General features: G+C 42.9%; 1 protein-coding gene across 3 annotated transcripts; it reads left to right on the top strand.

Annotated features, from left to right (window-relative positions):
- Positions 1–914: 914 nt before the first annotated feature.
- Positions 915–22,058, top strand: LOC141790662 (ankyrin repeat domain-containing protein 31-like). Of its 3 annotated transcripts, none has more exons than XM_074670683.1 (12): positions 915–1,054; positions 3,556–3,627; positions 7,065–7,214; positions 7,325–7,467; positions 9,737–9,911; positions 10,174–10,325; positions 10,428–10,524; positions 11,828–11,924; positions 13,679–14,003; positions 19,325–19,465; positions 21,503–21,617; positions 21,849–22,058. In XM_074670683.1, exons 1-12 carry the CDS (start codon positions 1,042–1,044, stop codon positions 21,980–21,982), a joined length of 1,614 nt encoding a protein of 537 aa, XP_074526784.1. In that variant the 5' UTR covers positions 915–1,041; the 3' UTR covers positions 21,983–22,058. The 3 variants fall into 3 exon arrangements, with proteins under 3 accessions (XP_074526784.1, XP_074526785.1, XP_074526786.1); XM_074670684.1 differs by having other exon boundaries at positions 7,068–7,214; XM_074670685.1 differs by lacking the exons at positions 915–1,054; positions 3,556–3,627 and having other exon boundaries at positions 7,069–7,225.
- The last annotated feature ends 149 nt before the right edge of the window (positions 22,059–22,207 follow it).

Genomic DNA, 22,207 nt, shown 5'->3' on the forward strand with positions numbered 1-22,207 from the left:
TATTAACATTTGTGACCCCAGTAGAAGTATAGATAGTAGGGTTTGAAAAGACTTTTGTAGAAGTTGTCGTATCAACTTGAGCTTTCTATTTAAGTAAGAGTGTAAAAGTACTGGTTTCAAAACTACTTAAAGTATAGGGTATAAGGGGAACACTTCGTATGTTTCTTCATACAGAAACAGACGATTGACAATTGACTCTGACAGCAAATACATAAATGCAAGAAAAAAAGAAAGAAAGAAAGAAAGAAAGAAAGAAAGAAAGAAAGAAAGAAAGACAACCAAATATGAAATAGGCAATAACTGCAGAAGAGAGTGGATACATTATAATATGTAATATGTACATGAACAGTATCAGTATACATGCTCATGTGTACTTGTACTCATACCTTTAAGCATGCATTCCCACACACTCACACATACTTAACCTACTTCGACCTATTTCATACAGACATGTTGCTGGTTTATATAGTATTGCAAGATTTTTCTTGAGGGAAGTACAACAAAGCAAAACAAGAAAAACAGAATTCTACTGGAGATCCCATCTACCTTTATGTAATCCCAAAACCTGTCCCAAGGTGTCGCCCCATCCCCTCTGTAATCACCTTATCTACTAAGCATACATTCATATGATGCAGTTTCAGTCAATGCACAGGCCCATTTCTTCACCTGTTGGATTTCTGTCAGAAAAAGAAGACCTTATGTACTTCTTATAAGCTTGCAATTGTTTGATCCACTCGCTTGACCCTCGAACCAAAATTGATCTGTAGACCCTTTCAATCAATTTAGAAGTTCAAACAAAACTTTTGCTTCAGTTTGAAATGAAAATGAGAAATTACCCATACATGGCACCCCACTATGAAAGAAAAAAGGAAAGAAGGCAAAGAAAGAGGGGTTTTCAATGTCTGTGACGTTACTCCTGCTTTACTCAGCCTCGTCAGTAGAGGGCGCGCTAAGCAGGGTACTGGACTGAACCCCTTCAGCAGAAGCTGGCAGAGGGAGAGCGGTAGCTAAGAGATCCCCATTTACCTGGACTACGTTTCCATGTTTCTTTCAGGTAGGCTTGGTGTAATAAACACCCTGCTAATAGGTAACAGAAGTGTTTGAAGGTCAAGTTTGTGTTTCTGACATGGTGTATGTGACCCTAGTTCAGAGTGTTGCCTTGAATCTGCCGTTGAAGAGGGCGGGTATGAAGCTCCGACGGCTAACGGGAAGCTAATAGTTTTCTGTAGATGTTGTATTTGCTGTTCAGGGATGTGTCCCGTGTGTCGTATGGATAAATGCTGTCCCAACAAGAACGGGATGTGTGTGGTGTCGAGTTGGCTAAGTGTATGAGTGCTTGAGTCGATGTGTTTATACTGACTATGTTAATTCGCTAGCACATGCTCACGCTGAGTCACCAAGAGCAGCGGATGAATCTCTTCCTTTACCGCTGTAACAGTTCTGCAGTTCTTTAGTGTTTTCACGGGACGTTATCAAATCGAGCTCGACCATGTGGGAGTTACTCTCATCATACCGTCAGAATTCGCGCGGCCCTATATGAGATCCGCGCGCACATCTGCTAAGTAGCCGCGCGCGCGCTGAAGTCTGGCATCCGTGCCAGCAGATCTATTACTTTTGGTCAAAGGCAGAGGCTCTTCAGCCCGCGAAGCTTTTAGTCAGGTTGCTTAGGTCAATATGTAAGATGAAGACGGAGATTTATAAAACTATACATTTTTGGAAACCTTCTAACGTAAGAAATCAGAAAACCAATGTTGCCATTTTTTTCTGAGATCGTTATGGCAGCCATCTTAGATTAAATATGGCCTCTTTCAAAAACGAATTTCTCCATATCTTGTTTCCTATATGACCTAAATTCATGGTTTCAATGGTTAAATCTACATTTTTGGGGGCAATGAATCCAATGGTTGTGTATTTTGAATCTCAACATGATAAAATTGTGTTTTATGTTCATATGGATATGTATGTCGTCCAAACAATGTAATATTGCACTAATACTCTTTATTACATCTTACAAAAGACAACTCTTAAAAGACAACCTGCCCATTCATCAACTTTGAGGGTCCCTTAAAGCTATGGTGTACGATTTAGAAGCTTTGTACATCTTAATAACACTGTTTATAGGGCTGTAATGGTCCTATGGTCCAATCTACACAATATAAAGACCAAAAAGAACAAAAAAAATCCATTCAGTATATCCGCTGCAAAGCTGCGTACTAGTTGACCAATCCGAACCACCCGTGCTGTTCTGTTACTACATGCATCAGATTATTTGTGCTCACAGTTTTTGAAGGTATCATATCAAGTGAACTGAAAATATAAGCCTCTATAGGGACCTTTTTATTTTATTGAGGGGACTATTCTACAAAATGTAAGAAAAAAAAAGCCAGGCATGTTTCAATCAAAACAGCCAGCTATTTTATCATGTAAAACACTCTAAGACATGATTAAAATGCAAAATACCCACCCATACATGTCTTATTTACAGTGCAGTCAGCCTCATTGGATTCCTTGCCCCCAAAAATGTAGATTCAACCATTGCAATCATGAATTTAGGTCATCTAGGAGGTAAGATATAGAGAAGTGCGTTATAGAAAGAAGCCATTATTAAAGCTCCAAGATGGCTGCTATAACGACCTCGGAAAAAATGAACTTAATGGCCTTGACTATTTCTCCTGCTCGCTCACAAGCAGATTCTCTCCGTGGCAGTCAGTGGGTGGGCCCAGCCATTGTCATCGTACCCCCCCACCCTGTTTCTAGCTACGGTCAAACGTACCTTTAACTATATAATATATAACTGTAAAAATTTTGATCTGAATTATTTGCCTGTAATTTAGAGAGTTTCTTTTATATATTTTTTAGCAAAATATAAACGTAGGTTTGAATGAGGAAACTAGTGAAATCAAATAACTTACGTGAGGTGTTTCAGTAGCTATTGGTATTCTTCTTGAACCTTTGAGGTGAATTTAATGTCTTGCTGCCCTTTCTTGTTTACTTTCTCCAGCAAAAAGACCATAGTCAATCATATGAGACGACGACCGTAGCCAATCACAATGGGAGGATATGATGGCGATGGCTCGGCTAGACTGTAGCACACCCACGGATCTCATATATACTCAGGCGAATCTCATATCTGCTCTTGAATGTCAGATTTGAATCTCCATACCTCTGATGTGGCAAGACATCTTGGTAACTACCCAAGTTGTGACATCAGTGCAAACACTTCATACATAAATAAGTCATAAACTGTTAATCATAAAAGATTAGAACAGGGATCCAAATTGTGTTCAAAGACATTCAGGTTTTTTTTCATCCTGCCATTCAGCTGTGGCGTTTGAGAACCAAAAACTCTGTTTTCCAGGTATAAACAAAGCCATTAAACCAGACTGTTCCAAAATCTTCACTTTGGTTGAAGTTTTCAAAGAACATTGTTTTTAGTGACATTAAACCGCTGTTTTGTGTGGATGACAGGAGGTATAAAATTATATGCAGTTTCCCAGATACCCGGCTATGTGTGGACAGGGCCTGAACTTGTGGTTGAATCTTGATCTCTTACAGCACAGTGGGCTGCTGAATTCATGAAAATGAGTGATTTAGATCCACCAAGCAGAAACTCCTCTTCACACACAGGTAAGGCCAACTTACAGACTCTTTAGAGCAGAGGACAAAAGGGCCGAACAAAAACCTGTTTCAGTTGGATCACCTGTGCGTAACATACATCTTATCCTCTGAGACTAAGACGAGATTAAAGTTTAAGATTGAGACTAAAGTTTGAGTATGAAGTGTGAGACTCAGAATTAAAGTTTGAAATGTACAAGTATGAGATTTAAGTTTGAGACTAAAGTTTAAGACCAAGGTTTGATACTGAGATTTGAGAATGAAATTTAACTATGAGACAGAGGTTTCCTGAGGTTTTAGGTACTGAGGTGTGAGCGAAGAAGTGACGACATGGACCTGTCCTTCCATCGATCATTATTGGGAACGTAAGATCTATCTATCTTCAATAAGATGGACGAGCTAGCTGTGCTAACCTAGCAACAGAGGGAATACCAAAGGGCAGAGTAGCATCATGCTATTTACTGGCATGGCTAACAGAGCTAACATCAGACACCAACAACACATTGGAGGAGCTACACCTGCTGTGAGCAGACAGGATCCAGGAGACAGAGACTGAACAGACTGCTGGGGAGGCTCAGTCCTGGACCCTGTGGAGGTGGAGACTGGCTGGGCTGGAGAGTGGTGGACAAGCTGTCAGCATCTATTTTCTTGTGGACCTTTTTGCACTTTCTATACACTTTTTTAATTTGGTTTTCTTAGTTGCTGCTGTGACTCCTCCTGAATCCTCTCTGGGATAAAGTATTTTCTATTCTATTCTAGTAAGGCTTGACATTTTCCCTCAAGACTAAAGTTAGAGACCGAGGTTTAAGACTAAGGTTCCAGTCTGAGACTTAAAGTGATACTCTGGGATGGAATAAGTTGGGTCCTATCACAAGGTCAGAAATTACCCCTACAGCAGTGATTTTGTGCAGCAGAAGCCCAGGGCGCTCGCACCAAACACCCCCTCCCTGCTCATCTGCCGGTTTCCTCTGCACTCAGACGGGGCCATATTTTACTTGACCAAAAACACAAATAAACGGACTCCCACTAAAAAAAAATCTGATATGGGTCTGCATTCACGCTTTATTTAGAGAATTTTCAGCGCGTTACTTTCACACAAAAACACCGCTAAATAAGGCGCTAGTTCTCATTGTGTTGTAAAACGGCGCTACCTCTACTCCAGAGCCACAGCTGGCTACGAGGTGCTCGTATCAGTCCGTGCACGGCGTGCCAGATATAAACAAACACAGGTAGTCTGCCAGGACGAAGAGACACAATGAGAACTAGAGCCTAATTTAGCTGTGTTTTTGTGTGAAAGTAACGCGCTGAAAATTCTCTAAATAAAGCGTGAATGCAGACCAATATCAGATTTTTTTTAGTGGGAGTCCGTTTATTTGTGTTTTTGGTCAAGTAAAATATGGCCCCGTCTGAGTGCAGAGGAAACCGGCAGAGGAGCAGGGAGGGGGTGTTTGGTGTGAGCGCTCTGGGCTTCTGCTGCACAAAATCACTGCTGTAGGGGTAATTTCTGCCCTAAACCTTGTGAAAGGACCCAACTTGTTCCATCCCAGAGTATCACTTTAAGCTTGAAACTGAGGTTTCAGACTAAGATTAAAGTTTGAGACTAAAGTTTGAGACTGACATGAAGTTTTATACTTAAGTATGAGACCAAGGTTTGAGATTGGGGTATGAGACTGACGCAAAAATTTGAGACTGAGATTTGAGTAAGAGACCCAAGTTTGAGGCCAAGGTTTGAGACTGAGATTATTTGTTAGATATTAAAGTTTTAGACTGAGGTTTCAGACTAAGGTTAAAGTTTGAGACCAACATTTAAAAATTTATACTAAAGTATAGGGTTGTCACGATACTAAAATTTTCAACTCGATACCGATACTCAGGAAAATATTCGATACTCGATACTATTTTCGATACCACAAGGATGAAAAAGAAAGAACCTAATATTTAAGAGAAACATTTTTATTAACAAAAAAAAGCAAATATAATCTCTGTTGCAACATGTAACAATTAACAGTACCACACACACAACAAACAGTTGTGTAAAAAGAAAGTTTTAGGCCTGAGGTAGTGCAAAAAAAAAAAAAAAATAAAGACATTTTTACAAAATTTTGCCTGAAGTATGCACTGTCCACTAAAAACAGCCAAAAAAACAGCCACTAGTAGATTGTATTTGAAGCTTGATCCTTCAAAGATTGCTCACATCATGAAGAATATGTGACCCAGGGAACCTCAGGATGAATTTATCATTTAGAAAACAGTGAGTGAGTGAAAACAGCAGCTCAGATGAACTGATGAACAATGCTGCATTTTGATTCATCAAAAGGTTGACTCGTCTTTTTTAAGTCTCTGTGTGCATTTAAAATGTGCTCATGAGCTATCAAGACACAGTTTGAAATATAAAATCACACATAGTGACTGACAATCTCTCACTGTCTGCTGGGATGCGTGTCTATCTGCGCCTTTATGCACGCCGGCACAAAGAGGAGCGCGCGTACACGGAAAGTGAAAGTATACGTTACACAACCATCCTATAATTATGTTTTATAGTGGTTATATGGTATTTCTTGGGGGTTTCTAGTGGGTATAGGGTGCATACCTGCGTATCTTGTATATTACACAACACGACCTCTGCGTCCTCTGTGCTTCTGTGCCTCTGACTTGAGCGTGAGAAATCGGAGGTGTGGCATGAGTGCGGGTGAAACCATCCAAATGTGTGAGTCTCACGGCAAATGCGTGACAGTTAGCAGCCCTGTTTATAATCATTAACGTTACGCCAGCCTTTAATCGCTCGTTGTGGCTAATGGCTGCTCTCGTGTGTGTGTGAGGAGGCAGAGAGAGAGGGACGCAGCGTCAGCGGCTTGGCATGGGGGGTGGGGGGGTAGTATCGATACTTTTGAAAGTGAGTATTGTATCCGGATACAACATTTTAGTATCGATACTTTTTTAAGTATCGATACTTTTGACAACCCTACTAAAGTATGAGACCAAGGTTTGAAACTGAGGTATGAGACTGACGCTAAAATCTGAAACTGAGGTTTGAGTTAGAGACCCAAGTTTGAGACCTAGATTATAGAATATAATATAAATAGAATAGAAAATACTTTATTTATCCCCGAGGGGAAATTCAGGAGTCACAGCAGCAATCAAGAAAACAAAAGTAAGAAAGTGTATAGAAAGTGCAAAAAGTTCCACAAGAAAATAGAGACTGAAGTTTGAGGCTAACCCCTAATTTACACATACAGCATAAGAATCACACTGCACAGCGCCATGCAGCACAGAGCAGGATGATGGTTTTGAAATGCTTCATTATGAACAACTATATGCCCTGTGTGACTGTAAAAACTGACATGTGACAAGAAAAGAGTGAAAAAAGTTTTCTTTGAGGAAAAAAGTGAAACTGAGGCATTTTTCCTGATTCCTCGTCCTCCTTTGTCACATATCTCTCTCCCTCCAAGCAGTAAATGTCCCACGAAACGCCAGTGTACTCCACAAGAGAAACCCCTGGGGAGAGACTCTTCTGCACCGAGCATGCAAGAGAGGCGATCTGCAGACAGTCAGAGCGCTGATTCAGGCTGGGATCAGCGTCAACGTGAAGGATCACGCAGGTTTTTGCTTAGTATGCAGATACATGTACCTCTGTCTCTGGTCATTTAACAGTTTGAAACTCTGAAAAAGTACCCCGCTCCCATCAGTGCATGTTGTCTTGGTACGTCAGGTTGGACAGCGCTCCATGAGGCTGTGGCTGAGGGCAGTGAGCCTATGGTGGAGGAGCTGCTGAAGGCTGGAGCGGATTCCTGCGCTCGGAGCCAGGATGGTGTCACACCGCTGCATGATGCCGTTCATTCAGGAAACCAAGAGGTGATGGAGGAGCGCAGGAAGACATTAAGATGTAGCGAACCTGTGTGTGTGGTTTATAGTGACAGGTTTTTCCAGTTTTAAGTGTCTCAATGCAGGGAGATATGCGAGTATGTGGACTGAGTTTGTAAAAGACAATAAAAAAGAAGAGAATTTAGGAGAGGAGAAATAATGAGTTTAGAGAGGGGGAGAAACAGCCCCTTTGTTTTTGGCTCATTAAAGAGGAGAGCATACAGCCCAATACATCCCTCTTCTCCGTTTTATAGAATAAAATAGAATAGAATAGAATAAAAAACAAAATATTTGAACAGAATTATCTTGAATCCTGGATTGAACAAAAAAAACCTCAGTAGAAAAAGATCCAATAGTGGACAGGCTCTGACTGTCTACACGCCGTCCAGTTTGAGTTAAAGAAGACGTAAAGGGCCACCCAGAGAGGTCACATCAAGAGGCCTCAATAAACACGTGTTCATGTGTGCTGTTTTGTTACTGTGTTTTACACAGAAGCCTCAGGTCCAGAAACCACACAGACACAGAAAACCCAAGAAAGTAAACCAGCAACTGCTGTGTCCTGGGAATCGGTTTGTTCATGTAGTCTGTAAGTTTGACTGTGATCAGATCTGAATGAAGGTTTGCCTGTTATCAAATCTAACTGTAGGTATGACTGTGAAGAAATTGACTGTAGATATGACTGTGATAAGATCTGACTGTAAGTTTGACTGTCATCAAATCTGACTGTAGGTTTGACCATGAACAGATCTGATTTTTAACAGATCTGACTGTAGGTTCGACCGTGAATGGATCTGGCCTTGGGTTTGACCATGATCAGATCTGACTGTTTGTTTGACTATGATTAGATCTGACTGTAGGTGTGACTGTTAAAGCTATGGTCTACGATCTGAAACCCAGTTTGGCTGATGAGACACATTTGAAAAACGCAGCCTCACTCACCCCTCCCCTCCGTGTTCCAAGATCCCACCCCCCAGCTCGTATCGCCCTTCTTCACCTCCTAACAACACACCCCCTCCGACAGAGCAAGAAGGCAGAAAATGTAACAAACAACACAGTCACCCTCCTTGTAACACACAGTGGTAGCTTTTTCAATTAGACCGGCGCGATCAAACCATGAATTAGCCGGCGAAGCAGGTCTGGCGTTGCCACTACCAGCTGATCAGAGCAGAGCAGACTGTGGGCGAGGCTTTACCTTTCTCGGCGTGTCTTCACCAGCTCAGTTTACAATGCTAAAGATGTGTGGCTAACTTATGCTAAAATCCATTGACAGAGCCGACCTGTTCTGACCAGCAGCGTTCAGTCATTAGCCAGTACAGGTACAGACTAACCAGAGTTATTCAGCTGACATCTCCCACTGTGGGAAACAAAGTCATTACCTGTTTCTGCGAACAGCTGTTTGCCAGCTGATATGTGAAGCACAGCCTCGGTTTCCCCGTGACGCGCTACTGAGCTGTGTGTGGACCAAAATCCAAGAGTTGAACGGACAGCCATTAAGATCACACTTATTTCTTTTGAAGATACAGCAAAGCACTTGTTGTGGTGGTGAGGCACTGTGACGTGGGGGAGAAATGTTTGTGATTGTGTTGGATCCATGGCCGCTAGTGTTCAACAGAAACTCAGCTGTCTCGGCGTCAGTCGTCATCTCTGGCTCCATGGCGCTTCGGTAACTGAGCAGCTAGCTGACGTGAAAGGGGTAGTGGGGAAGGACGAGGTGGGACCATGGGCATGACGGTGCAAAGCGAGGGAGATGGATTGGATGGACTCACGTACCTATCTGAACCGCGCATACCATGTGTGGTTCGGCTAGGTCAACTAGCAACTTTGCAGCGGATATACTGAATGCATTTTTTTCATTCTTTTGGGTCTTTATATTGTGTAGATTGGACCATTGGACCATCACAGCCCTATAACCGGTATTATTGAGATGTACAAAGCTTCCAAATCTTAGACCATAGCTTTAACAGATCTGACTGTAGGTTTGACCGTGAACAGATATGACTGTAAACAGATCTGACTGTGAGTTTGACTGTGATCAGATCTGACTTTGTTTTTCCTGTGATCAGTCCATGTTAAAGATTTGCTCTGGTTGCTCAGATTGCTGGTTTTAGAGCCACCAGATCTTGCACCTGTCATTTTCAGGGTTTGGTGATGCACGGTTACCATGTTTAGGTTTGCTTAGTGGGTGACTGATTGGACATCTGATTGTAAGTCTGGCCGGAGTGGGTCAGTGTTAAGGTTGTTCAATCTGTTTGTTTCACAGGTGGTAAAGCTTCTCCTTCAATTTGGGTCAAACACCTGTGACAGGACGCTTGGGGGCATTAGTGCCTTGGACTTGGCAAAGGAGGAACAGATGAAAAGGCTGCTCCTGACTTTCAGAGACTCTTTGGTTTCTGCAGAGAAGCCTCATGAAGCATCCGAACAGCACAAACATCCAGGTGCACTCACGTTCTGAGTTTGCAGAGCAAAAGTGTTCAAGCATTTCACTTTAACCAAGAATCCCACAGAAACTTAGCAAGCACATCTTTGTTGTAAATCTACACCAGAAGAAACCTCTCCAATGAAGGAAACATATTCCTGTCTGACTGAAATACAGAATGAGTCTTCACTGCAGTGCACAATTCATTTATAAACTGTGCTGATGCCTTTAAAGTTCTGAGTGTTGAATGCAGCTGAGGTCTGAATGCTGACTTCTTTCAGGTCGTAAATCTTCTGAGGCTCAGTGCCACAAACAGCTCTGCAGCCAGAGAAACTTCAGTCCAAACACACAACCCAGAGAGTCAGGTGACAGAGCCAGCGCCAGAGAGCTGGCTGGCATTCAACGGAGAGAAAAACACGCCAAGGCTAAGAGTGTTCGAGCTATTTACACCTTCAGGCCTTCATAGTATTCAAATGTGCTTTAAAAATCTCCAGCAGCTGGAATAAGACACGCTGAGCTTTTATTCTTCTTACAGATCAGCCAAACAGAAAGCTTTGTGATGGTTTTGGAGGAGCTTTGGAAGAAGCAAACAGAAATGTCAACGAGGTTCCTTTCAGCTCCACGGGATGCAGGTAGGGCAGTGATGCACGTTAGGTCCACTTCAGTAAAAAGTGTCATAGGTACAAACCAATGTTTTCAGCTTTATTTGTTCAAAATAATCATTGAATCATGACAAACGTGTTTTAGAAACTATTTAAATAACTAATTTAGATCAAATAATGCACTTGTGTGCCAGAGAACTCTGTGTCAACAGTGTTACTCATTGAAAAACCCCTATAAATCAGCAATGGTTTGCTCCAAAGCCACATGAGGTCACATTTTTCTGGTGGGAACCTTGAAGAAAGTGTGTCATGTTTCAGCTCCTTCTCATCAGTATTTCATCAAAATGATTGTCTGTACATGGGGCGCATTAACTGTTCATCAACCGTGTTTTTAACATTTTTTGGTGTTCTTACTATAAATGTTAAAAAGACCAAACTTTGCCAGCTTGTAGTCTGGATTACTCTCAGAAACCTAAAGTGTCTGATGAGCCAGGTGTCACCACGGTTCAGTATATCCTCTCTGTCTCTGAACACGCACTCTCTGCTTATTCCTCTGTTTACAGAGCCCCCAGTCTGATAAAGCTGTCGTTGTTTTGACACGTTTTTTACACAACTTTGCGCATGCTTTTATTTCCACTCATGTAACCGCAGACTGGTGGGTGTATTAATTGTTCACAAGTGTGAACTGTTTCCCAGCATCACCTCTTAATGTCGCCAAAGGCTCAACAGCTGTAGAAAGGTGTGTGCGCCAGCCATGAAGTTGGCATGAGGCACCTCACATTTCCACGAGCATTTCACTCTTGGTATGGTCGAACTTTGCCGTGAAGAAGGGCATACGCCACGTTTTTGTGCTTAGGGCCTTTGTACATGAGGCCCCCCTGTCTTCAGCCAATCCGGGCTTGTGGACAGTGTTCGCCTTTGGCAACAGAAGAGGAGTGTGTTTGTGATAACACTGGCAATGGATGAAAAAAATATAGCCGAAATGAGCGATTTTGCAGAGATTATGTCCTACGCTGAAGCTCCCTTGCCGTGGCCCCCGCTAAGTGCGGCTAAAATCTGTTCGATCTGAATAACTTCTGAAGGACTCCGAGCTGCACAATGTTTGTCTGAGTGAGTATATGAGCATGCACACACCTATAAATAAGGTCCAGGTGTCAAAAAAAATGGAGTTGCCCTTTAAACCCACGGGTCTGCACTACACCGTGCCGTCCCCCTGGTGGTGACAGAAATGAGATCTGCAGAGTCCTTTCTCATCTTTGAAGACACATCATTAACACAGCTCTACAAATGTCCTGCTGATCAGGATCAACATCTAACTTTGTGGTGTTTCCAGACAGATTTGGTGCTGCTCTGACAAGGATCCAGAACCAGCTCAGTGAGCTGTTGGACATACACTTAATGGAGAGAGATCAGCTCACCAGGAAGCAGCGGTCAGTCCACACAGTGTCCTTATGACTGAGAGTAAGAGTCAGAGAGTGACTTAAAATAAGGCTGCTCTGAAAACATGCACATGTGTAGGAACACACTTAGGAATATACACACTCAGGAAAAAACACACACTTAGGAATAAACACACTCAGGTAGAAAAATGCACTCAGGTATATACACACACAGGTAGGAACACACACTTAGGAATAAACACACACAGATTGAAACACAGGCTTAGGAATAAACACACTCAGGTAGAAACACACACTTAGGAATAAACACACTCAGGTAGAAAAATGCACTCAGGTGTATACACACACAGGTAGGAACACACACTTAGGAATAAACACACACAGGTTGAAACACACACTTAGGAATAAACACACAGATTGAAACACACACTTAGGATTAAACACACCCAGGTAAAAACACACAGGTTGAAACACACACTTAGGAATAAACACACATAGGTTGAGACACACACTTAAGAATAAACACACACTTAGAAATAAACACACACAGGTTGAAACACAGGCTTAGGAATAAACACACTCAGGTAGAAACACACACTTAGGAATAAACACACTCAGGTAGAAACACACACTCGGGTATATACACACACACAGATGTACACACACTTGGAAATAAACAAGCACACAGGCGAAAACACACTCCGGTAGTAACACACACACACTTAGAAATAAACCCACACAGGTAAAAACACACACTCGGGTATAAACACATACAGGTGGAAACACACACTCAGGTAGATACACACACAGGTAGAAATACACACTTAGGAAAAAAACACCCTCAGGAAGAAACACACACGGGTATATACACACACACAGATGTACACACACTTGGAAATAAACAAGCACAAAGGTAAAAACGCACACAGGTAGAAAAACACACACACAGGTAGAAACACACACTCAGGTAGAAACACACACTCAGGTATACACACACACACAGGTATATACACTCACAGATGTACACACACTTGGGATTAAACAAGCACAAAGGTAGAAACACACACACACACACACTTAGAAATAAACACACACAGTTAAAAACACACACTCAGTTATACACGCACACACAGATGTACACACACTAGGGAATAAACAAGCACAGAGGTAAAAACACATTTAGGTAGAAACACACACACTCAGAAATGAACACACACAGGTAAAAACACACACTCAGTTAGATACACACACAGGTAGAAATACACATTTAGGAAAAAAACGCACTCAGGTTGAAACACACACTCAGGTATATACAAAAATAGGTAGAAACACACTCAGGTATACAACACTCAGGTAGAAATACAATATTGTCAACACACAAGTAGAGACACACATGGGCTTCATCACAAGAATAAAAGCACACACAGGTAAAACACACACAAAAGTATAAACACACATCCAGGTATTAACACCCACAGGTCTAAACACACGCAGGTATGAACACACTCAGGTAAAAACACACTCAATTGAAAACACACTTAAGTTTAAAGGTGTGATGTAGTGTTCGTCCTGCCTGAGCTGGCTGTAGTCACACAGGTTTAGTTTCCTCCTCTGCTCTGAGGGAAACGTCTCCAAACAAACAGTCAGTGAAGCTCTCTCCTCCTGCCATCCTCCCTGAGAGAAGCCAGCACTAATCAAGCTGCAGCCTTTAACTGCTGTTGTTAGCCCCGCTCTGTGCCAGCAGACTACTTCTCTAAATAACTGCTGTTTGATTCTCTCTGCAGGACTGTGTCCGCCTCTCTGTGGCAGCGTGTGTTGAAACCTCGACTCGTCTCCCTCGCCTCACGTCAGAGGAAGTTAGTGGAGATCCTTCAGAAGCAGGTGTTTTTGGTGGAGGCGTTTGTGAAAAAGAAGGCCCAGCTTTCTGCTCAGCCCATGAACCGTCAACAAAAAGCAGGAGAAAGACACCAGAAAGATCTGATCAAACCAGCTCCTAGGTCTGCAGCCTCCAGACGTTCTGCTCACTGCCAATCTGAGAACAGATCCCTCTCAGTGCTTATGCAGGGTGGGCTAGTGAATCCTGGATGTGCCCTGCATCTCTTCATTAAGGTCAGACTTCTCACTGAGCACTCTTAGGTTCTTCTTCATGAGTTATCCACTGACACTGATTCAGTGGCAGCATGAGTCCCTGTCAAACCAACCAACAGCCCAGGACTGGACCCGCTTTATTCTGTGATGCACAAACATCCTGATAAACAGTTAAAGTACCAGACCTCAGGCTGCTTATGAAGTCTAGTCCAGCCAAAGAGACCCAGTGTTACAGTTCACTGCATGCCAGCCCTCAGTCTTTGAAGAGACTCCCACACATATAGATATCACATTAGGGCTGGGTTAAAAAAATGTATTCTCATTTTCAAAATTTGATATCTATTCATTAAGTCCAAGGATGGATCTTTTGATCAAAGGAAAATATTCCCTTTCTCCACCAGATTTCAGTTTTGGACTGTGGGTGCTCCACAGGGATACTCCGTTCCTGCAAGTGGGAAATATAGTCATACATTTTCTCTGTATATCTTACAGCAAGTTTTTTAAAGGTTATATGAAGTAAAGATCAGCCTGAGATGCATCTGGATCAGCGTGTCTCCTCACGCTCTCCCCTGCTACGTCGGGGCACAGCAGACTTTAATTCATCAGATCATAACTTCGGCAAACAATCATCTCAGTTTAACAAACTTTATTTAACGTTAGTTACGTTTAATCAGAACTATAGAGAGACAGCGTCAAACCACCTGTTTCAGTGTTTTTGTCCTGCTTCAACATTACGTCTGTGTTGTCATACAGCTGACGCTTGCGCAAGTTATTAACAGGTGGTTGTTTGTTACAGGATGTTCAATTTAATTCTGAAGGTCTGAACAGGAGACATGACTTCACTGTCTGTCTTCAGACTGATCCTCATCAGCTGCTTCATTAACACGCGGTTAGGCTTTACACAGATCATATCGGCTATAACGGATCGGCCAATATTTGGCATTTTTTGTAATGATCGGGATCGGGCGTCATGTCATAAATCACCGATCAATCAATGACGTCATGGTCGTGTTTAATCTGTCTCATTTACTCCAAACTAGCTTCACAGCATCAACATGTTTATTTGTTTGAATCCGAGAGCAAATGATTAATGATTCAAAAACTGTTAATTTCGTGGATGTCTATGAATGTTTTGAGGCAGCTTCGTTCTATTTGCACTAGGGCTGCGCATCGATAACCAGTTCTAATTTGGAACCAGGTCCGCAGTTAACCAATTCCTTGGAATTGCTAGTAAAACTCCATTTCGGTTCCCCTATCGATTCCTCCCGGGGTGTGCTAACACAGCAAACGAACGCACCCCACGAGCAATGCACGGTGACGTCGTTCCATGTGCTTTTTGTTGTTGCTGCTAGACCTCTCAGTTGCAGAGATGTCACCGGCTCCCGCTAAACGGTCCAAGGTGTGGCTATATTTCACCAAAAAAGACGATGCGGGAATTAGGCTTGTAGTTCTCGAGACCGGTCTTGGTCTTGAGACCACTTTTTCGTGGTCTCGGTCTTGTCACGGCCTCGACAGTCTTTGGTCTCAGTCTTGTCTTGGTCTCGAGGTCTCCCGTTCTCGATGGGTCTCGGACTGACATGGTCGGTCTTGGAGGGATTAGAAGCCAACGATGTGTCCAGGTACACTGCTGGCTTTGTAGAGCACAACTTTCTACAATGGCTTTTATTATTTTTACGTGCCCTTTGAGTATTTTGAGACAAACGTCTGCGCTCATCCTGTTTGTGACTGCAGAAAGGCAGACGGGACGCAGATGGGCGATCCACATCAATTTAACTGGAGAGAGAGACAGAGACAGAGACGCGTTGCATGCTTGGGGAGTTGTTTGACTCTTACCTGGGGAAAGTAAAGTCCCATTTTGCGTTGTAACTCCCTCTAATCCACGAGTTGAACCCTCTGTTCAGCATAAATCTATCTTTTGATGAGCGAAGCAACATAACGTACCTGCAGAGAGATTTGCGCTGACATGCAGGGGTGTGTCCACATATTTTTGAGAATTGATAAGAGAATTGATAAGGAATTGGATCGATAAGCAGGGATTGATAAGGCATTGGAATCGTTAAAACCTTATCAATACACAGCCCTAATTTGCACTAGAGTTAGTCTGTGACTGTTAATTTAATTGATATGCTGCAGTATGTTTGAGGCAGCATTACTGTCCTTAATTTGCAGTATTTACTTGTTACAGGAAAGTAATTAATTACAATAAAGTAATTTAATTACTATAAGTTGGGCTAATTATTTTTGTCTTGGGTTATATTTTTGATTGTCCAGACTGAACTTAACTGAACTTGTCAGTCCTTTAATGCCCTCCAGAGGTCATTGATGTTTAACCCATGTATCTCAGTCAGCTTGGGGCACGGCAAGACTGATACTCAGGAAACAGCACATAAGTACATATGTACATAAACAAGTAGTTTAAATATTGCTCCTCACGTGATCGGATCGGTGATCAGTTATCGGTTTTTTAATACTCACTGATCGGTGATCAGTGATCGGCCCAAAAATTGTGATCGTGTAAAGCCTACACGCGGTGTTGGGAAGGGTGTGTTTAATTTGTTCCCCCAGTCTGCCCTGTTTGTGGAATAGCTACAGTGGAGGGATGTTGTTTTCACAATGAAGGGAACTGCGTTATATTTATTGTATTACAGCAAAATAGAGAAATCATAATAATGCTCCTATTAATCTTAGTTTTAAAGATAATAATACCAGTTTTGTTGGGAAGTCATGAGAATCAGTTCTTTGAGAAGAAGTGAAAAGACAAGCATCAGAATAAAAAAAGTCTTTTTGTAAATGTGAGTCTTCTCTGTGAAATTGTGAACAAATGAGCTGTTAAACACAGCCCTGGTGGAAGGGGTGACAGGGAGAAAAATAACCATGCAAAAACCAAATTTAGCATAGTTATTGAAAAAGAAGATATTTCAGGCACTGTTTTTTCTCTTTAAGCCCTGGCAAAAGTAGAATAAGTATTGAAACTTCATTATTACTAAATAAATCCATATTGAATCGAATGGAATCAGATCATGAAACAAATCAAAACAGGGCCTTGTGGATCGGAATAGAATCTTTCAGAAAATCAGTGGCGATACCCAGCCCTATATCGCATACACTCACCGGCCACTTTTTTAGGTAGACCTTGCTAGTACCTGTTTGGACCCCTTTTGCCTTCAGAACTGCCTCAGTCCTTGGTGGCATAGATTCAACAAGGTCCTGGAAACTTTCCTCAGAGAGTTTGGTCCATATTGACATGATAGCATCACACAGTTGCTGCAGATTTGTCGGCTGAACATCCATGATGAGAATCTCCCGTTCCACCACTAGGGATGGGTACTTTTATAGGTACTGACCAAATTCGGTCAAACGTACAGGGTACCGATTCAAATAAAATCAAAAGGTACTGTGTTTAGGTACCTAAATGCATCCTTTTGACTGTGAGGAAGTGGAAGAGTAGGTCATGCTGGACATGAACACAGCATTGCTAAGTCAAATATTGAAGAATTAATATGTTAAATGGATCGGAATTGTATTATTATTATTCAACAAATTGATATTTTTTTACCACATAAACACAAAAAAGTACTGAAAATTGGTACTGTTGAGTACTGATACTGATTGCAAGGTACTGGGCATCAGTGCCGTATCATTTCCAATTTGAAAGGTACCACATTCCAAAGGTGCTCTATTGGATTGAGATCTGGGGACTGTGGAGGACATTTGAGTACAGTGAACTCATTGTCATGTTGAAGAAACCAGTCTGAGATGATTCCAGCTTTATGACATGGAGCGTTATCCTGCTGGAAGTAGCCATCAGAAGATGGGTACACCGTGCTCATAAAGGGATGGACATGGTCAGCAACAATACTCAGGTAGGCTGTGGACTTTAAACCATGCTCAGTTGGTACTAAGGGGCCCAAAGTGAGCCAAGAAAATATCCCCCACACCATTACACCAGCAGCAGCAGCCTGAACCATTGATACAAGGCAGGATGGATCCATGCTTTCATGTTGTTTACGCCAAATTCTGACCCTACCATCTGAATGTGGAGCAGAAATCCAGACTCATCAGACCAGAAAACGTTTTTCCAATCTTCTATTGTCCAGTTTTGGTGTTGCTGTGTGAATTGTAGCCTCAGTTTCCTGTTCTTAGCTGACAGGAGGGTCACCCGGTGTGGTCTTCTGCTGCTGTAGCCCATCTGCCTCAAGGTTGGACGTGTTGTGTGTTCAGAGATGCTCTTCTGCAGACCTCGGTTGTGACCAGTGGTTATTTGAGTTACTGTTGTCTTTCTATCAGCTCCAACCAGACTGTCCATTCTCCTCTGACCTCTGGCATCAACAAGACATTTTGGCCACAGAACTGCCGCGTGTGGGACAGCAAAAACTATCTCAGTTACTCAACTGGGTTACATAGTATATTGGGTTAGCTGAAGAAAATGCTATATGTGTTCAAGTTATGATGCCAAACACAGTGCTTGTCCGAGTAAAAAGATGTTACTTAAATAATGGGTCAGCACCCCCTCCCCCTGATATATATCATGTATTCAATAAATATGGTTGATACAGTGAAGGCCTGCACTGGTTCTGGGAGGCGTCTTCCTCTTTGTCTGCAGTGAGTGGCAGCTGTAAAGACTGGTTCATGTCAGACCAGATTCATCAGAGTCTACACAGACAGAGACAGCTCACCATAAGACACCACCTACTGTGGGAATCCTGTACAGCAGCTGGTCCATCTGTTTTTACACACCTCATTTTTCTTGCCACACAAACAGATGTGGGTGGGAAGAAGGGACTATTCACATCGCTGTGGTTGAACATTTCTGAAGCAGACTTCTCTTTGCACCTCCTGAAAGAGTGTGCAATGACACAGTGAGACCATGTGCAGTCTGTGTCAATCACAGAGTGGGTTGAGTGGAGTGGGCATGGAGCATTTCCTGCAAAAAGTGTCTGATACTGTGCAGCACCAGCTCTCATGTGATAGGAGGGGGGGTCCAGAGGTTTGACCTCAGGGAGGGATTTTTAAGGGCTTCCACAAACAGTGGAAGCAACAGCAGAAAGCCACGGCAGCTTTTTGTTGATCTGTGGACTGAGCATGCTCAGTGTGGTTTACTGTCAGATGCCGTGGCACAGCTACAGCTGGTCCTGCTCTAAGCTGGACTAACTCCAGATTCAGGCAGACAACAAGACCATCCTTTAGGCAGGATTCAGTCTGATCTCAGGGAGTTAAAGAGGCAAGAACAAAGCTCCTTAACCAGGCAGAGACCTGGATCAAAACCAGACTCATGAGAGAGGCCTGGAGCAGAGACAGAGAGAGATATTGAAAGTGAATCACTGTGTCTGTTTCCTCTGCAGCCCCACCTGCATTGTGCTTACGTCCTGGCTGACGCTTCTCTGAAGGACCTTCAAGGCAGAGTGCACCCATCTCCTGAACACTGGCTGGGGTCCGTGCTGGGTGGCAAGGTCCCTGTCAGCTCAGCATACACCTGGGACAAGGTTTGACACCTCACTACATCAGTGCATGTAGAAACGTGTTTAACTTCCTCATGACCTTTAGCTCACTGTGGAAACCCAGCTCAGTGAGCAGAGTGAGTGGGCTGCTCCACTGTGGAAACGCTCACTCATACTGGTCCACCATGCTCACCCTGAGTGGCTCTCAGTCTTAAAGCCAGGGCCCCCCTTCTCAGCATTACTCGTCAGTCAAATTAAGCCCAGCCCGTCTCATTAGGGATGAGTACTGGCAAACCTCACGATGTAATACACATCACGATACTTTGTTCATGATACAATATCACAGTACCACAATAGTATGATATAGTATAACTAGTGCTGGCAATTTAAAAAAATATTGTACTTCCAACTCACGTAAAATATTTTATATAATAATAATTTTGAATGATAATTGTATTTAAAGTGGACATATCATGCTTGTTTCTCCTTTTCACCATGCCAGACTAGGATGCCTGTAAAGCATTTCTGCCCTCAGTACAAGTCATTTAGTTCCTTCATTGTCCCACAATAGCGTTCTCAATATCCTCATTTTAGGCCATTCTGAAGATCTCGTTGAAACGCTCCTTTTGGAGAATGACCTCCAGTAACCCCACAACGTCACAGCCTTTTGTGCTGTGATTGGTCAGTTCTATCAGAGGGGCGGAGGGGGTAGAGCCAGGGGGGCGGTTTTTGCAGTATGGCAGTATTTACAAAATCACCATATTGAATGGAGCAGACCGAGCGAGTTTGCTGTTTGCTAAAACTTCACCGCAATGCATTGATAGCACTAATAAAATGGCAGAGTGTAGGATACGTCCTTTTGTATTGGACCCCGAGTCAGACCCGGACGGTTCTGCAGCTCAGGAGGAAGAAAATCCACCTGGACACAGATCATCTCAGGACGCTTCAGTGTGGTGAGTCAAACCGGTACTGTAACATATAGAGTTTATACATTTATACTCAGCTCTTGGTGGGTGTATCCCTCGGTGGCGGTTGTGTGACTAACTGACATCACAGAGGAGGAGCTGCTTTATCAGATTACTCCAATAAAAAGAAAGGTACCTCGTGTCGTCATGAGGATCGAAATCTCGCAGCCAACTGGCAATGACCTATTTTCAGAGGCATCAAATCTCGTTCTAGGATATCAGAAAAATACAATATCTCATTTTTTGAAAATTCAGAGGGTGTAAGGCCTTGTTTTCAAATTTATTATATTATATGTAAGTATTAAATCAGGCATCAGCATGATATGTCCCTTTTAAACATAAGTGTTGATATTAAGATCTGGAACAACAATATTTTATCACAGGTCAAAGTATCATCATTTATAGCCGTAGCCATATTTTGTCGCACCTCGACGTCTCACCTCATCTTCAAGAAGGACGGGTTCTGGTGAGATTCCACTCATGCTCCTCAGTGACTCACTGTAAAACTGGTCGTTTTTAGAAATTAATATTTACTCAAATTGATAAGCCTCATGAACTTGAAATGCACCCCTAATTATAGAACCACTGTCAGACTTGATGAAAGAGGTTTTATGGCGTGTCAAATAAAAAGTCAGTTTGCTGTTGGCAGACAGAGGGATGTCTGAGTGACAGAGGCAGGTCAGAGGCTGACATGATGAAGTTAAAGGAGAAGTACAGTGGAGTCTGACAGTCTCTGCTTTTTAATGCTCTTTGATGCTGAGGTGAACTTTCTCTTCCTGGTAGTTGAGACAAATGTGAAAACACCTTCCTGCAGACTCTTTCCTTCCTCCTGTCGTTTGGGATAAGGTTCAGGGCTCTGCTCTTTCCTGTGACAGTCTCAGGGTCAGTCAGTAAATTATTGAGCGCTCCCTGTGATGTTGTGGGCTCTGTATGTACAGCTCTTTAAGAGGATCACATACATGTAACAGACACTTGTTTTATGGTGCTTCAGAGCAGATGAGAGATACCTGAGCTGCCTCCAGGTGTCACCTTTCCCTCCAGGTGGACACTGGGACAGCGTCATCAATGATTCATGGTTTATGAACAGGCATGTGAACTCTGACCTCTGATCCTGCAGGTGATGCTGAGAGGGGAACCTCTGTCCTCTTACACACTGGACCAGGAGTCACACGCTAACACTGCTCCTGACAACCACAGCCCCTCCACTTCTGCTGTGGAGGATCTGAGCTCAGGTTTGTACTTCCTGTCAGCTGACGTGTCCCCCACGTTCAGCTTTACAGACATCCTGCCTCTGACATTCCTCACACAGACCACAGGCGGGCAGGCACTGAAGCGTGGCTCCTTCTGAGTCAATAATTCATCAGCTGCCTCATGTGTGTCCCCCTTCAGCCACTGTGAGCTGTGGCACATTAGGGAGGGTTGACTGTCTGTCTGTCTGTCTGTCTGTCTGTCTGTCTGTGCAGGGGACGGCAGCCTTAAGCGTCTGATGAGGGTTCGAACCATTCATCTGATGGAGGATGAAGAGTTTCTGCCCAACGCCATAGTGGATCCTCTCTGGGAGAAGCTCATAAATGAGGAGTGTTCAGACTCGTGGTGAACTGACTTTTAGGGATCCTCTCTGCCATGTTCAGTGACAAGTTAAAATGTAAGCAGTGTTAAATTAAACCAATAAAGAGAGCTGTTACAGTTTGAAGAGTGCTGGCTTTGGTTCTGTGTTTCTAAATGCTCTATGATGAAGGATGTACAGGAAGTTTGTTGGCATTAGGGCTGGGTACCACAGTTTGGTTCTTGTATGGCATTGACCGAATTACTTTGGTATTCC

Source organism: Halichoeres trimaculatus, unplaced genomic scaffold (assembly GCF_033239565.1).
Source record: "Halichoeres trimaculatus isolate MK-OKI-2021-1 unplaced genomic scaffold, fHalTri1.1 fHalTri1_scaffold_5, whole genome shotgun sequence".
Classification (NCBI taxonomy): domain Eukaryota; kingdom Metazoa; phylum Chordata; class Actinopteri; order Labriformes; family Labridae; genus Halichoeres; species Halichoeres trimaculatus.

Excerpts from the sequence above, each read along its gene's own strand:
- LOC141790662 (XM_074670683.1), top strand. Across the intron at positions 7,468-9,736 it reads TTCATTCAGGAAACCAAGAG|GTGGTAAAGCTTCTCCTTCA; the intron begins GTGATGGAGGAG and ends TTTGTTTCACAG. Across the intron at positions 11,925-13,678 it reads CAGCTCACCAGGAAGCAGCG|GACTGTGTCCGCCTCTCTGT; the intron begins GTCAGTCCACAC and ends TTCTCTCTGCAG.